This window comes from Quercus robur, chromosome 3, assembly GCF_932294415.1.
Source record: "Quercus robur chromosome 3, dhQueRobu3.1, whole genome shotgun sequence".
Classification (NCBI taxonomy): Eukaryota; Viridiplantae; Streptophyta; class Magnoliopsida; order Fagales; family Fagaceae; genus Quercus; species Quercus robur.
Window position 1 is genome coordinate 68712023 of NC_065536.1, and position 16253 is coordinate 68728275.

A 16253-nucleotide genomic window follows, 5' to 3' on the forward strand; every position below is an offset into this window, starting at 1 on the left:
TCCACGAACAAGAGATTCATGGGTGGGTAAGAGCCGTTGCTGCTTATGCATGTGCTGGTGCTCGTGGAGGTACTTTGGTCGGCTTCCATGGCTGCCGATGTGGCTTTGGATTGCGGAGTTGGAAGAGGTTGGATTTTAATTTTGGAAACTATTTTTTTAAAAAAATTTTAATTAAAAACATGCCATGTTATTAAAAAAAAGTCAAATCATTGTTCCGTTAGCCACATAAATAACACCATTAACAACGGTTAGTAAAAGAACCAATACAACTCGGTTTTAAAATTTAAGGGACTAATTGTGCTCGTTTCAAACTTAAGGGATCAATTGCGCACACAGGGCAAACTTCTGGAACTAATAGTGTAGTTTCGCCAAAAAAAAAAAAAAAAACTAAAAAAACTATGTATAAAATAATAAATTTTGGTTCAACAAATTGACTAAACCAAAAAAGAAGTCTAGGAATACAACAAAATGTCATGGTATTTTTACAATACCTTTATTTCTAGCTATGGCGGGTCCTAGTATGATATTTTATAATTTTATTTTAGAGTACTGCTACGTCCACAATATTTTCATAATAAATCATAGGTGGTAAATTGTTGCTTGTTTTAAATTGAGCTATCCACTTTTAACCGTGCATTTATAAAAATAAAATAAAAAATAAAAAAAAGAAGCCAATTGAAGAAAATTATGCCTAAAACAATGAATTTTGGCTTATCGAATTTTACTAAGCAAAAAAAGAAGCCTAAGAACACAAAAAAATGCCACACAAAAAAGAAGTTTAGGAACACGACAATATGTTACAACATTTTCGCAATATTTTTTATTTCCAGCTACAGATGGCCCTAGTTTGATTTTTTTTTTTTTTTTTTTTTTTTAACGTCCACAGCATTTTCACAACAAATTTTAAGTGGAAAATTATATGGTTTTGAAATTATGCATTAAAAAAAACAAACAAAAAGACAACACAAGAAAATTGTGCGTAAAACCATGAATTTTGTCTCATCCAATTTGACTATGTATACTAAAAAAGAAGTTTAAGAATACAACAAAATATCACAACTGTAGGGTGACGAATTCGGGGTTCAGGCCCAACAGGTGGGAGATCCTGGCCCAAAAGTCCCTCAACAATGAATTTGTAGAGAGCGAGTTATAGAACTAGGTCTTTGACAGGAGAAAATGAAGTTACGACCAAGCCATGCAACCTAGTTGGACGTAGGGATATTCCTTCGAGCATTTTTAGTAAAGGTCCCTGAGGCTGTTCTTGTTGCTTCTCTCTCTTTCCTCCTCCTTTATCCTTTCTTCTCTACACCCTCCGATCTCTCTTCCATGGGGATCTCCTTTCCTTATATAGCTCCCTTCCTGAGATCATGTCCCTACACTTGTCAGTCATCCCATCCTCCACTCGAGTGCCTGTTCCATAGGTCATTCTCCCTCCTTTCTGTGAGTTGCAGTGGCCAAGGTCACTCTGCGTTCCTGTCCCTTCCACATTAATGCGGCTGGAAAAGTAGTTCCCTGGCATTTAATGCGGCAGTTGTGATTGTCTCTTCCTCCTTCCTGAGTGTCACGCATTGTTTCCGTGTACTGGGCGACCTTTCGCTAAGTATGGGGTGCAAATTGGATGCTTACTTGGTGAGTCCGAGGAGGTGTTCCTCCTCGGACGCCCCTTAGTAGGCCCGGCCTATCACTATTGGGACGGGGTATCCTACGCCCACGCCTTTTCTTCTTTATCGCGGCTGGGCTTGGTACATGAGTTATGGCCCAACATCAACTGACAGACTTTACCCACCACAATAGCCCCTCAAAATGTCGGCCTTTTTTGAGTCCGAGAAGAAAAGGCGGGATTTTGATACCCACTAGACGGCTCGTGGCTAACCACTGCTTCACACGTGGAAGGGGGAGTGCACGCCTTTACGTGCTTCATTAATGCTGTGGGCAGTTGGTGGCTCAGGGGGAAGTAACCGCAGCTTTTGAGGTTTTACACTCGCTCAATCCAACGGTTAGAGGCAGGATCTACGGTGGACAGCGCCTCGCATGCCTTAGACGCGAGCGCGTCTGTTCGATTTCCACCAAGTATAACAGGTCTTGAGGGCGCTCGTCTCTTATTTTTGACGAGCTTCCCAATATTCAGAACTTCTCAGAGCCTATTCCTCCAGTCTGTTCTTGCTTCCGCTGCCATTCTCTTGAAGACTTCTTCGAACCTCTTACCCGTAAGTTCGCGCTTCTTCTCCATTATTCTTCATTAATCATACTGCCTTCAAGTTGTTTTTAGGATTAGAGGGGATGGGTAGGCTTGAGAAACTGGTAGATTCTCCGGCCGGTATGGCGGGCTTCAGGGCGAAGTATCGTATCCCACCGGAGGTAGGGTTAGAGTACTGTCATCTGGAGGACATTTTGATGAAACGGAGAACAGAAGAAGTCGCAATTCCAATGATAGCCTTCGTGGAAGGAGGAATGACTATTCCGATGGGGAAAATAACTAGGGACTATCTGCGTGGCCATAGGTTGGCCCCCCATCAATGCACCGCTAATGTATTTCGGATCCTGGGGTGTGTCGAAGCCCTGAACGATCAGATGAACCTCGGCCTCTCATGGCACGACGTGGTTCATCTTTACGAATGCCATAAACTCGGCGACACATACTATCTAAAGTCTAGGGTTGACGCAGTGAGGTTGATATCTTGCCTTTCGAAGTCTAGCAAAGGCTTGAAGGACGACCATTTAATCGTCTCCGGGCCATGGTCTGACGGCCCTCACTGTCCGACTAGGGAGGGAAAACCAGGTGGGGTGTCGTAGAATTAGATGCCGTGGGGAGGATTTTGGTTTCAAGCTCCTCCACCCCTCTTTCTTTTACTTGCTTTAGATTTGTTGGTTTGATTGCATGTTTCCTCGGACTAACATAAATCATTTGACGGCATTTGCAGACAAGAAGCTAACCACTCCTCGGCTGAGCCTAGTCAATGTCCCAGCTCTAAATTACCTCCTGAGGTCCGAGATTTTTGTTAGCAGGGACGGACAACTACGGTCGGCTCCTTTAATTTTGGATTATACTCCACTCACACGAGCCCAGGTAGAAGCCGGGCAAGCTATAAGGGCCGGTAGTCCGAGATTAGCACGGATTGACGTGTCCATACCAGGGTTCCTCGCTGATACAGACTTGCCTCCAATTCAATTACCCCCCCAACACGTTTTTCCCCCAGTAGTTATCCCAGAGGTGGAGTCCGGCTCCTCGCATTCATCCTTAGAGGATCAGATAGACCGGTTCCAATTTACTGAGGAAGGGGAGGCCTCAGTCAGAGTAGTAGAGATCTCCGACTCTGAAGCTGATTTGGACTGTGCCTCAGCGGCTCCTGGTACTGGTTTGGTCGTAGCACAGCCTGATCTTAGCGAGGACACAGAAGAAGAAGAAGGAATGGACCTCCAGCCGAGGACTGGTCTCAGGGGCCTTTTATCCAACAGGTCCAAAGGGCAGACCTCTAAGGAGGCCTCGAGAGAACAGGTCGTTTCCAAAGCCCCCGCTCTTCCTCCCCCTCCCTCGTCGGGTGCGGCGCTGAAGCCCATGCCTAATCTAAAGCGAAAAAGGCCTGTAGAAGAGGCAGAGGAGGGGGAGGTCGCCCGTGAGAAGGCCGGGCCTAAAAAGAAGGGCAAGGAAACAAAAGAGACCCGGGAAAAAAGAACAAGGTCCACTGAGAGCCGAGATGAGGCGGTCACTCAGAGGGTACCTCGGACATGGTCTCCTCGGATCGAGCTAGATGGCGCTCCAATCCTCTGGGATGCGACGCTATGGGAGTCCCAGCGTGAGCCAGCTTCGTTCTTGGCTGAAGCGTTGCAGCAACCTCTTCTCTTGCCTCGTGATATGGAAGGCCTCAGGAAAATTCGTCAACCGGAGCTTTTCATGTCACTGAAGAGGGACATGGCTGTGGTAAGTGGAATCTTCTATCTTATCTTTGTGTTGAGAACCTTCTTATCGTCTTATCTTGGTATCGTCTTCATTTCCGTCTGAGTGCAGGTCACCCAACAAATTTATGTTGCTGAGGAGTGGGCCAAGCAAGCTCGGGAGGAGGCGCATAAGGAGGCTCAGTCCCGTGCCACAGCTGAGAGGGCCGCGAGCGATCTCAAACGAGATCTTGATCGTAAGGATCATGAGCAGAAAGAAACAAAGAAGGTCACGGCGAGTGCAGAGGCTGGCCTGAAGACTGCTGAAAAGCAAACCGAAGAGCTGCGCAAGCAGCTCCGATACTTTGAGGAAAAACTGTCAGCGGAGCAAGAAGCGGTCTCGGAGCTTAGGGCCGAGCTCGCGAGGGCGAAGGAGGAAGCCCTTTTGTCCAGGGAGGTTGCCGAGAAGGCTGTGGCGGCTTCGTATGAACGTGGAGTTCACGATACCGAGGAAAGATTGACCGAGGAAATCGCCACTGTCTGCAGGGATTATGTCACCTCGACCTGGGGATTGGCCATGGATAGGGCAGCCGTTCCCGCAGATTCTGATCTCAGGAAAGCTGAGAACATCTTTTATCCTGCCGAGATACGTGAGACACCTGGGGAGGCTGCTTCCACTGAGCCCCTTCCAGCAGATCCCCCCATTCCCGAGACTGGCAGCATGGAACAAGCTACGCAGGGCCAGTCACCCGAGGATAGTCTTCGTATCAGCGAGATCCTCGCCCAGGCCCAGGGGATCGCCCCGGAGAACCCAGTAGTGGATGATCAGCCTGCCCCAACTCAGGGCCCTTAGGGACGTAGACTAGGAATTCGTCTGTCCCGCTTTTGTACTTTGTTTTGTTTGATCCTTACTTAATATTTTAGAACTGAATTACTTTGAACTTTATATGACAAAAGTTATTTGATTACGTATATCGCTGCCTTACTTCATTTTGTTTTAATCATGGATGAATATTGGTCTTACCCTTTTACTGCTTTAAAATCGAACAATAATAAATAAAGACGTTAGAATTGCGATACTTTGTAGCTGAGCAACACCGTTTTCAATGCTGATTTTTCCCCAGTCCATGATTGAGAAATCCGCGCAGGACTTGGGCTCCCTTCAACGCTCTTCGTGAGTCAGGAGCGATTAACCCTTGATGTAAGAATTGCGTGGTTAATTTCCCCCAAGTCTGTGGTCCGAGGAGCCATGCGGGACTTGGGTTCTGTTTAACACTTAGTGAGAATCGTTGTGTGGTTAATTTCCCCCTAGTCTGTGGTCCGAGGAGCCATGCAGGACTTGGGTTCTGTTTAACGCTTAGTGAGAATCGTTGTGTGGTTAATTTCCCCCAAGTCTGTGGTCCGAGGAGCCATGCAGGACTTGGGTTCTGTTTAACGCTTAGTGAGAATCGTTGTCTGGTTAATTTCCCCCAAGTCTGTGGTCCGAGGAGCCATGCAGGACTTGGGTTCTGTTTAACACTTACTGAGAATCGTTGTGTGGTTAATTTCCCCCAAGTCTGTGGTCCGAGGAGCCATGCAGGACTTGGGTTCTGTTTAACGCTTAGTGAGAATCGCTGTGTGGTTAATTTCCCCCAAGTCTGTGGTCCGAGGAGCCATGCAGGACTTGGGTTCTGTTTAACGCTTAGTGAGAATCGTTGTCTGGTTAATTTCCCCCAGTTCTGTGGTCCGAGGAGCCATGCAGGACTTGGGTTCTGTTTAACGCTTAGTGAGAATCGTTGTCTGGTTAATTTCCCCCAAGTCTGTGGTCCGAGGAGCCATGCAGGACTTGGGTTCTGTTTAACACTTACTGAGAATCGTTGTGTGGTTAATTTCCCCCAAGTCTGTGGTCCGAGGAGCCATGCAGGACTTGGGTTCTGTTTAACGCTTACTGAGAATCGTTGTGTGGTTAATTTCCCCCAAGTCTGTGGTCCGAGGAGCCATGCAGGACTTGGGTTCTGTTTAACGCTTACTGAGAATCGTTGTGTGGTTAATTTCCCCCAAGTCTGTGGTCCGAGGAGCCATGCAGGACTTGGGTTCTGTTTAACGCTTATTGAAGATTGCACAATAGAGCTACATCAAGCAAAATATTCTTCATTAATAAAAGTACCTTTTCAGGTTATTTACATTCCACGGACGAGGCACTACACGTTCATCCAAGTCTTCCAAATAGTACGCTCCAATGCCAGCCACAGAGGTGATACGGTATGGACCCTCCCAATTCGGCCCGAGTTTTCCCCAGGCAGGGTTCCTCGCATTGCCGAGGACTTTCCTTAGCACTAGGTCCCCAGGCGTCAACGGCCTTGACTTCACCTTGGCGTCATAGCCCCGCTTGAGCTTTTGCTGGTACTGAGCTAGATGCACCATCGCGCAATCCCTTCTCTCTTCAAGGAGGTCCAGGCTTTTCTCTAGAAGCCCGTTGTTAACGATAGGGTCGAATGTAGCAGTCCTTTGGGAGGGAAAGTTTATCTTTAATGGGATGACGGCCTCGGCCCCGTAGGTTAATGAAAAGGGGGTTTCTCCCGTGGATCGGCGGGGCGTGGTGCGATACGTCCACAAAACATGGGCGAGCTCTTCAACCCACCTCCCTTTCGCGTCGTCTAACCTCTTCTTCAGCCCATTCACTATGGTTTTGTTAACTGCCTCGGCTTGTCCGTTACCCTGCGGGTAGGCTGGTGTAGAGTACCTGTTGACAATCCCCAATTCACTGCAATATTCTCTGAAGGCCTTGCTATCAAATTGTAGTCCATTGTCCGAGATTAGGGTGTGTGGGGTGCCGAATCGGGTGACAATGTTTTTCCAGATAAACTTCTTGACATCAACATCCCTAATGTTTGCCAGTGCCTCAGCCTCAACCCATTTCGTAAAGTAATCGGTGCCGACGAGAAGAAACTTCTTGTTCCCCGCAGCTTTGGGGAACGGACCTAGTATGTCTAGGCCCCATTGTGCAAATGGCCAAGGGCTGGACAATGGGTTAAGCTCCCCACCGGGCTGATGTATATTCGGAGCGAACCGTTGGCATTGGTCACACTTCTTCACATATTCCAGAGCTTCCTTATGCATGCTTGGCCACCAGTAACCCAGCGTCATAGCCCTGTGGGAGAGGGACCGGCCCCCCGTGTGGCTCCCGCAAATCCCCTCGTGCAACTCCTCCAGAATGAGTTCAGTTGCGCCTGGGTGTACACACACCAAGTATGGCCCCGAGAATGAACGTCTGTAGAGCTTGGAGTCCTCGGACAACCAGAATCGAGAGGCTCTCCTCCGGATTTTGTCGGCCTCGACTTTGTCGTTGGGTAAAGAATCATTCTTCAAGAACTGTACAAGGGGGTCCATCCAGCTTGGTCCGCGGCCGACATTGTGTATCCGAACACCTTTAGCCACCTCCTCCGTGGGGCGGCAGAGGTCCTCGACCAAGATAACCCGCGGAAGGGGCTGGGCCGAGGATGTGGCCAGTGTTGCCAAAGAATCGGCGTGAGTATTCCCGCTTCTGGGTATATGCATCAAACGGAAGCCATCGAAGTGGGTGCGTAAGCGTTTAGCTTGGGCAAGATACCGTTGCATTCTTTCATCTTTCGCCTCCAATTCCCCGCTTACTTGCCCCACTACGAGTCTTGAATCCGAGAATATGCTCGCGCATTTCCCACCCAGCTTCCGGATCATCAACATCCCTTCCAGCAGCGCTTCATACTCAGCTTCGTTGTTCGTTGCCTGGAATCCCAGTCTCAACGACTTCTCCAGGGTTATACCTTCGGGAGAGATCAGAACGAGCCCCACTCCAGATCCCTTTTGGTTCGCTGCACCATCAATGTATGCCCTCCACTCATCGTGCTCTTGCACAGAAATCGCACTGACCAGTCTCCTATCATTATTCGGTGACCCTGACACGTCCACTCCTTCCACGGTTGGTTCCGCGAATTCAGCTACCAGATCAGCGAGGACTTGACCCTTTATGGCGGTGCGCGGCATATATCTGATGTCAAAGGCGCTTAAGATGGTGCCCCACTTAGCGATTCTCCCAGTGTAGTCGGCGCTGCGGAGGACTGATTTCAATGGAAGTTGGGTTAGCACAACAACTGTATGTGCTTGAAAATAGTGGGGAAGCTTCTTTGTAGCTTGCACGACAGCCAATATTGCCTTTTCGAGGGGGAGATACCGGGTCTCAGCCTCCTGTAGCGACTTGCTTACGTAGTACACGGGCCGTTGCGTGCCGTTGTCCTCTCGGATCAGTACTAGGCTGACTGCATGATCGGCTACTGCGATGTACGCATAGAGTACCTCGTCGGTCTCGGGGCTGGACATGATCGGAGGTCGGGCGAGGTATTCCTTGAGCTGTTGGAAAGCCATGTCACACTCCTCAGTCCACTCGAAACCCTTCCACTTGTGCAATAAGAGGAAAAAAGGTCGGCATCGATCCGCCGAGCGGGAGATGAAACGGTTCAAAGCTGCTATCATGCCGGTAAGCTTTTGGACTTCTTTGGGATTCTGAGGCGGTTGCATACTATGAATGGCCCTTATTTGGTCAGGGTTAACTTCGATCCCCCGGTGGGTTACCATGTAGCCAAGGAATTTTCCCGATCCCACTCCAAATGAACACTTGGATGCGTTCAGTCGCAGCCTGTACCTTCTCAGGATGTGAAACACCTCGTCAAGGTCCCTGATGTGGTCGGTCTCTAATTTGCTCTTTACAACCATATCATCTATATACACCTCGACAGTTTTTCCCATCTGCCGTTCAAACATCCTAGTCATCATCCTTTGATAGGTCGAACCGGCATTCTTCAGGCCAAAAGGCATCACCTTGTAATGATAATTGCCAATTGGGGTGACAAAGGCAGTTTTTTCCTGGTCTTCCGTGGCCAAGGATATCTGATGGTAGCCCTGGAAAGCGTCCAAAAAACTCATTCGGGGATGCCCGACGGTTGCGTCGACCAGTCGGTCTATTCGCGGCATTGGGAAAGGATCCTTCGGGCAAGCCTTATTTAAGTCCGTGAAGTCCACACAGACTCGCCATTTCCCGCTCTTCTTCTTCACCACGACTGTGTTCGCCAGCCATTCGGGGTAGAAGACTTCCTTGATAGCCCCAGCTCTTTTCAATTTCGCCACCTCTTCCCTCACAGCGTCTGCATGCTCCCTTGACGGGCGCCGAGGCGGCTGCTTCTTTGGGGTAATAGCTGGGTTAACGTTAAGGTGATGGCGTATTAGGTCTGAGTCGACCCCAGGGGCTTCATAAGGATCCCAAGCGAACACATCCTCATTTCGACGCAGAAAATCAATTAGCGCCGACTTCTCCTGTGCTGGCAGCTCCGAGCCAATCTGGAAAAACCTTTCGGGGTCTGATCCGACGAGCACTTTCTCTAGCTCTTCACAACTCACCTCCAGGTCCGGTCCTTCATTACCTGCAACTCGGACCGGGGCTTTTGATTGCTATAAGGTATTCCCGGTTGAAGTGGAAGGCGCGTCGCTTAATTGTCGAGCAATGGCCGATACCATGCAATGCCTGGCCACTCCTTGATCCCCCACTATCTCTTTGATTCGGCCCTCTGAGGGATACTTCACCTTCTGGTGCAGGGTAGATGACACAGCCCCTAGCGTATGAAGCCATGGCCGTGCCACGATAGCCGTGTAGGGTGAGTATGCATCCACCACAATGAAATCCACTTCCACTATTTCTATGTCTGTTTGCACAGGCAATCTGATCATGCCCTTAGGGATGACGATTTTTCCCTCAAAGCTAAGCAGAGGAGTGTCATATGGCGACAGGTCCTCCTGCTTTAAATTCAGCCCTTTATACAGGTCCGGGTACATCACTTCCATGGCGCTGCCCTGATCAACTAACACCCTCCTCACGTCATAACCTCCTATTCTGAGTGTCACGACTAGGGCGTCGTCATGGGGCTGAATAGTTCCCTCTTTGTCCTCTTCCGTGAATCCAATTAATGGCACTCTCCCTCTAGCCCTCTTGGATTCCTTTTCGCCTGACTCTGTCGGGAACCTACCTACTGACATTACTCTGAATGGGACGGAACCGGTTCTCCCAGGTGCGGCAAGAATGACATTTATCGTGCCGATGGGTGGCCTCAAGGTACTTTGCCTGGTATCGACATTTGACTGCTCAGGACGTTGCAACAGATGCCCTAGCTTTCCTTCTCGGACGAGTCGATCCACATAGTTCTTCAGATTCCTACATTCGTCTGTGACATGGCCGGGCTCTTGGTGGTACGCACAATATAGATTCTGATTGCGTTTTGAGGGGTCACCTGCCATCCTATTTGGCCATTGAAAATAGGGCTCGTGCTTTATTTTTCCCATGATCACGTGTAATGGCTCTCGGAACACAGCGTGGACTACCTGAGCCCCTGTAGATCCCGACTGTTCTGCATAATCTCTTCTCGGCTTATTACTGTTACTGAAGCGGTCCGACCTGAAGTCCCTTCTCTCCTGGGGGACAAACTTCGCCTTTCCCTTCCCGGTTTGCTGGTCCTCCTCGACCCTCTTATACTTGTCTATCCTGTCCATAAGTTGCCGCACGCTGGTTGCTGGCTTCCCTGTGAGAGACTTTCTCAAACCATGCTCTGTTGGCAAGCCCCTTTTAAAGGCACTGATGGCGACGTCATCGTGACTCCCCTCTACCTCGTTGTGCACCTCCCAGTATCTGTCCGAGTAGGCCTTTAACGTCTCTCCTTCTCGCATGGACAGAGATAAAAGGGAATCGAGGGGCCGAGGGACTCTAGTGCTGGTGATGAAGCGGGAACCAAAGGCCTGCGTCAATTGTTTGAAGGAGTCTATAGAGTTTGGTGGGAGGGCATCAAACCATCTCATGGCCAGGGGCCCCAGGCTGGAGGGGAACACTTTACACATTAACGCCTCGTCCCTGGAGTGAACGGCCATCCTCTGGTTGAACTGGCTCACGTGCTCCACTGGGTCAGTTCGACCATTATACAGGCTAAACGTTGGCTGATTAAATCGCCGAGGGAGCACCGCCCGCTCTATCCTACGGGTAAATGGCGACTGGGAGATTCGATCCAGGGCCTTGCTCATGGCGTCATTGACTAAGCCTTGGTAAGGTGGGCTTTTGCGGCCGCGTTTGTGAGGCCTCTCTTCCTCATAGGAGAACGTCTCGCTCGGGGGGGTCCTCCTCCTTCGTCTGTATTCATCATCCTCACCACTGCTAGTATCCGAAATGGGCAAAGGACGTTTTTGTTGGGCTCGCCGCAGCCTTTTCCTCAAATCCTCAATCTCTTGCTGCAGAGCCTTCTGCTCGTTGTGCTGGCGGGATGCATGGTCTTTCCCTTTCGAGCGACTTTTACTCGTGTGAGCGGTGTTCACACTGCCCTCTCGTTGATCATTTTGGTCTTTTGCTCGTTCAAGGTTTACAAAGTTGTCCTGTCGTTGAGATTCAGTACGTCCAGCTTGGCGCGGACCTGATCCTTCCATCCCTTGCTGTTTCACTTGTCAAGACACAAGTTCTTCCCACAGACGGCGCCAATTGTAGGGTGACGAATTCGGGGTTCAGGCCCAACAGGTGGGAGATCCTGGCCCAAAAGTCCCTCAACAATGAATTTGTAGAGAGCGAGTTATAGAACTAGGTCTTTGACAGGAGAAAATGAAGTTACGACCAAGCCATGCAACCTAGTTGGACGTAGGGATATTCCTTCGAGCATTTTTAGTAAAGGTCCCTGAGGCTGTTCTTGTTGCTTCTCTCTCTTTTCTCCTCCTTTATCCTTTCTTCTCTACACCCTCCGATCTCTCTTCCATGGGGATCTCCTTTCCTTATATAGCTCCCTTCCTGAGATCATGTCCCTACACTTGTCAGTCATCCCATCCTCCACTCGAGTGCCTGTTCCATAGGTCATTCTCCCTCCTTTCTGTGAGTTGCAGTGGCCAAGGTCACTCTGCGTTCCTGTCCCTTCCACATTAATGCGGCTGGAAAAGTAGTTCCCTGGCATTTAATGCGGCAGTTGTGATTGTCTCTTCCTCCTTCCTGAGTGTCACGCATTGTTTCCGTGTACTGGGCGACCTTTCGCTAAGTATGGGGTGCAAATTGGATGCTTACTTGGTGAGTCCGAGGAGGTGTTCCTCCTCGGACGCCCCTTAGTAGGCCCGGCCCATCACTATTGGGACGGGGTATCCTACGCCCACGCCTTTTCTTCTTTATCGCGGCTGGGCTTGGTACATGAGTTATGGCCCAACATCAACTGACAGACTTTACCCACCACAACAACATTTTCACAATACTTTTATTTTTAGGATCCGAATATATATATATATATATATATATTATTTGAGATGAATGCTACATCCATAATATTAGGACAAATTCTAAATAACAAGTTATTATTGGTTTTAAACTGAGCCCACTACTAATATCACTTTTTTATCCATAAAAAATACTTTGCCACTTAAAATTTGTTGTGAAAATGTTGTAGACATAACATTTTTTTTTTTTTTGATCTATAAGGAACTGAGATCTCAGTGATTGTGAAAATATTGTGACAAGAAAAAGATGTTATAATATTTTCATAATACATTTATTTTCAATTATGATTTGTCTCAGTCTCTTATTTTATTTTGACTTTTAAAAAATTGACACCGCAATAATTGTGAAAATATTATAAGAATTTGTTGTGTCAGTGTAACTGTGTATGCACGTATAAATATTTAAAAGAAAAGACAAAAGAGCACAAGAAAAACCAGTGTATTTTGAAAAAAAAAAAAAAAGGCCGATGAATAGTGCAGATTGTTAATAATTGTAAAAATATTGTGAAAATTTATTAAGTTAGTGTAACTGTATATACACATATAAATATTTAAAGGAAAAGACAAAAATAACACAAACTAAACCGGCTTACTGTGGAAAAAAAGAAAAAAGAAAAAAAAGAGCCTAATGAACAGTGTGGGTTGAACAAACCAAAAGCACTGTAGTGAATTATTGTTTGCGCATTCACGCTTTTTATATATAGAAAATATTTTGAAAATTTATTAAGTCAGTGTAACTGTATATGCACATATAAAAGACAAAAATAACACAAACTAAACTGGCTTACTGTGAAAAAAAAAAAGGCTAATGAACAGTGCGGGTTGAACAAACCAAAAGCATTGTAGCAAATTACTGTTTGCGCATTCGCGCTTTTTATATATAGTGTATAATCCATGTGGGTTTGGTTTACCTCTAATACTTTTTAAAAATGAATTTTCATTTGTTTTAATGAGAGATTGTCATATCAACTACGATCTAAATGAAATGTGAAGATTAAAACTCACTACCACTTACTATTGTATATTTAAAATAAAAGGACATGTCTAGTTAAAAATGTATTTGAGGTAAGCCAAATCCAACCCATGCATTCGATATAATTAAAAATAATTATAATTACACACATATATGAGTTCAAATTATACTTGACGTAAAAGTTATACATTTTTTAAGTCATAGATAAATTTTGTTATCTTTATTTTATTTAGATACAGACATGAGTTTACTTTTTCTTTTTATGGTTTATTTATATTAAACTCTTCGTTTTTTGTACAACATTAACTCATCTAGGTCAAAAATTAAAAAAACTTAAATAAGACATGTGACACAAAATTATACAACAACTTGGCTCCTATTTAAAATCTAATTGAATTTTCTCTCAGTTTTAATTAGGGGTGTTCAGCCAACCTACCAAAACCGACCTGACCTAATCCAATCCGCCAAGTTGAGTTGGTTTTTAGGGTTTAGTGGGTTGGGTAGGGTTACAAAATTTTTTTTGATAGCGAATCGGGTTGGGTTTGGGTCATAAAATTCCAAACCCGCCAAACCCAACCCAACCTACTATATATTTAATATATAGTTAAAATATATTATATAATTAATAAATTTTTTAAAATAATCAGTTCTTTCCCCTATTCTATATAAAAGTCAATATTAATGTATATTAGTTTATATATTAGCATGTATATATATATATATATATATATATATGGTATTTCTTTTCCTTCATTCTGGATTTGGATTTTGGAACACAGCGATTGAGAGAAAAAGACCAGAGTAGACGTTGTCATAAAAAAAAAAAAAAGTGTGCATCAAGGTTTGTACACGTGAACAACACATAGTACTAATAAAGGTAATTAAACACAAAAACACCAGGCAGGTCGAGTGTGTCATAAAAAGTAAAATCCATGTGCGCTTCCTTCACCGCCCACCGGATTAAGATCATATCATATCATTCTATTTTTGAAAATCAACATTCAATGTCGGTTCCGTTCCGTACATAAATTAAGGCAACTTTCAGCTCTATTCGTCCACTACTACGTACGTGGCAGTATTCTAGTTGATGTCTCGTCTCATTCTGCATTATTTTGTTTCTTTGCGTTTTGTATTATAGGCTACAAATACTACAAAAATACAATGTATCTAGTCACTCCTATACCTCTCTACAATATGATTCTCTATTTCAAATTAATAATCTACTAATGCATCTCACATCTTTAATTTGTTCTGCAAAACAACAACAACAAAATATTGTATTAAAATACCTAAATGACTTTACCCTTGTACTTATTTATATTTAATACGACAATAAAATATTTAATATTGATAGATAATCTAAGGTCATAAAACTAATAAAGTAATGGGTTATTCTTCTATTCTCTCTCTCTCTTCTTTTTCTTTTTTTCATGATTTTATTTTCTCTACTCTTTTTTCCCAACCATATATAATATACTTATAGAGTACGTTTGGTACACTGAATGTAGTTTACATTAGGAATAATAATCTTTATTACATAATGGAATAACTATTACTATTCATAAGTTTGGTTATTACATATGAAAAGCCTATAAAAGATGATGTATAAGAAAATTTTATATTTTTGGAAATATATTAATTTTAAAACCTATTTTATGCACTAAAGAATAACTATTACGTCAATTTTAAAGAATAATAACTATTCTTCAATTTAAAGAATAATTATTCCAATGTAATAACTAATCCATGTAATAAGGATGCAACCAAATGATCGAATTGATATTACACATGAATAACTATTTCATTATAAGAGCTATTACAGCATACCAAACGTACCCTTAGGGCACATTTGGTAAACTGTAATAGACATTGTAATGTAATAGATATTCCTATGGCATAACTATTCGATTGTTTGGTTATGTTTTTATTACAATAAATAGTTATTTCTTATAAATAGCTATTCTTCAAAATGAGGAATAAATATTCCTTATAAAAAGTACTGAATATCTATTCCTTCACATTATGTAATAACTTTTTAAAAAAATTTCCTAAAAAACCATTAATTGCCACATCTTTAAAAAAAATAAATAAATTTTCCTTCTTGTTAATTATTAGCTTTATTTTGAACACCCTAAAATAAGTGTATTTTAGGAAATTTGACTTATAATGATTTAATTACACTTTCTTTTTATACTCTACTAAATTGTAGATGCATATTTAGGATTCTATTCTTAAATGGTCACCAAACTAATGAATAGTAAAATTTATTACATTCTAACTTAATGTATTCCTTGTAATACTTATTCCTATTCTCATGTAATAATCATTACAATATACCAAACGTGCCCTTAAATAATATTTCAATCCTCCACAGAAATAGAGACAATGCTTTCATTAAAAAAAAAAATGGAGAAAATACACATATGACGTATCACTTATTAGTTATTAATAAGACAAAATGTGCGCTTGTTATAAATATGAAAATTTCCTTTTGCTTGCGTCTTGTGAAAATAAAATTTCAAAAAACTTCCCATCATCCATTGCTTAGACCATCTATTTGTGAATAGATCTTCCAACCCAATAACTAAATCAAATATTTTACCACCCCCCCCCCCCAAAAAAAAAAAAAATACTAAGGGGCTGTTTGGTTTTTTTTTTTTCATCACACTCATCACTTAAAATATCCCAATTTCCTAAACACACCCGTTTGGCAACTGTTTTCACTTCATATCACTCAAAATATTTCAACCTTTTTGTGGGTCCCATACCTGAGCTGAGTGTCAGACCCTTCTATTTTTTCAAATTTTTTATTCTTTCTTTCTTTCTGACTCTTCACAACAATGCTTCTTCTCTCTTCTCAGCCATTACTCCAACAACCTCCTTTACTCCTCTCATCCACCTCTCTTAACCTAAAATAAATTTGCTCCATTTGTTTTACTTTTTCTCTTCCTCATCATCTCTCAAGTGGTACGTTTGGAGTTTCATTTCTTCACAGTCGAAGAAAAGGTGTCATTTTCGAAGAACCCTAGCCCAGTTGAAACCCATCAGACACCGAGAAGCCTAGCCGAAACCGAGGCACTCTTCGGATCTCTCCCTTGCTCAGCTCGTGAATTTT

At 44.1% G+C, this 16253-nt stretch overlaps 2 protein-coding genes across 2 annotated transcripts; both read right to left on the reverse strand.

Moving 5' to 3' along the window:
- Positions 1–6006: 6006 nt before the first annotated feature.
- LOC126720006 (uncharacterized) lies at positions 6007–7875 on the reverse strand. Its single transcript, XM_050422492.1, has 2 exons — positions 7554–7875; positions 6007–6317 (listed from the first exon to the last, which is right to left on the reverse strand). Exons 1-2 carry the CDS (start codon positions 7873–7875, stop codon positions 6007–6009), a joined length of 633 nt encoding a protein of 210 aa, XP_050278449.1.
- A 1458-nt stretch (positions 7876–9333) lies between these two features.
- Positions 9334–10173, reverse strand: LOC126720007 (uncharacterized). Its single transcript, XM_050422493.1, has one exon. The coding sequence runs from the start codon at positions 10171–10173 to the stop codon at positions 9334–9336; it is 840 nt and encodes a 279-aa protein (XP_050278450.1).
- Positions 10174–16253: the final 6080 nt, after the last annotated feature.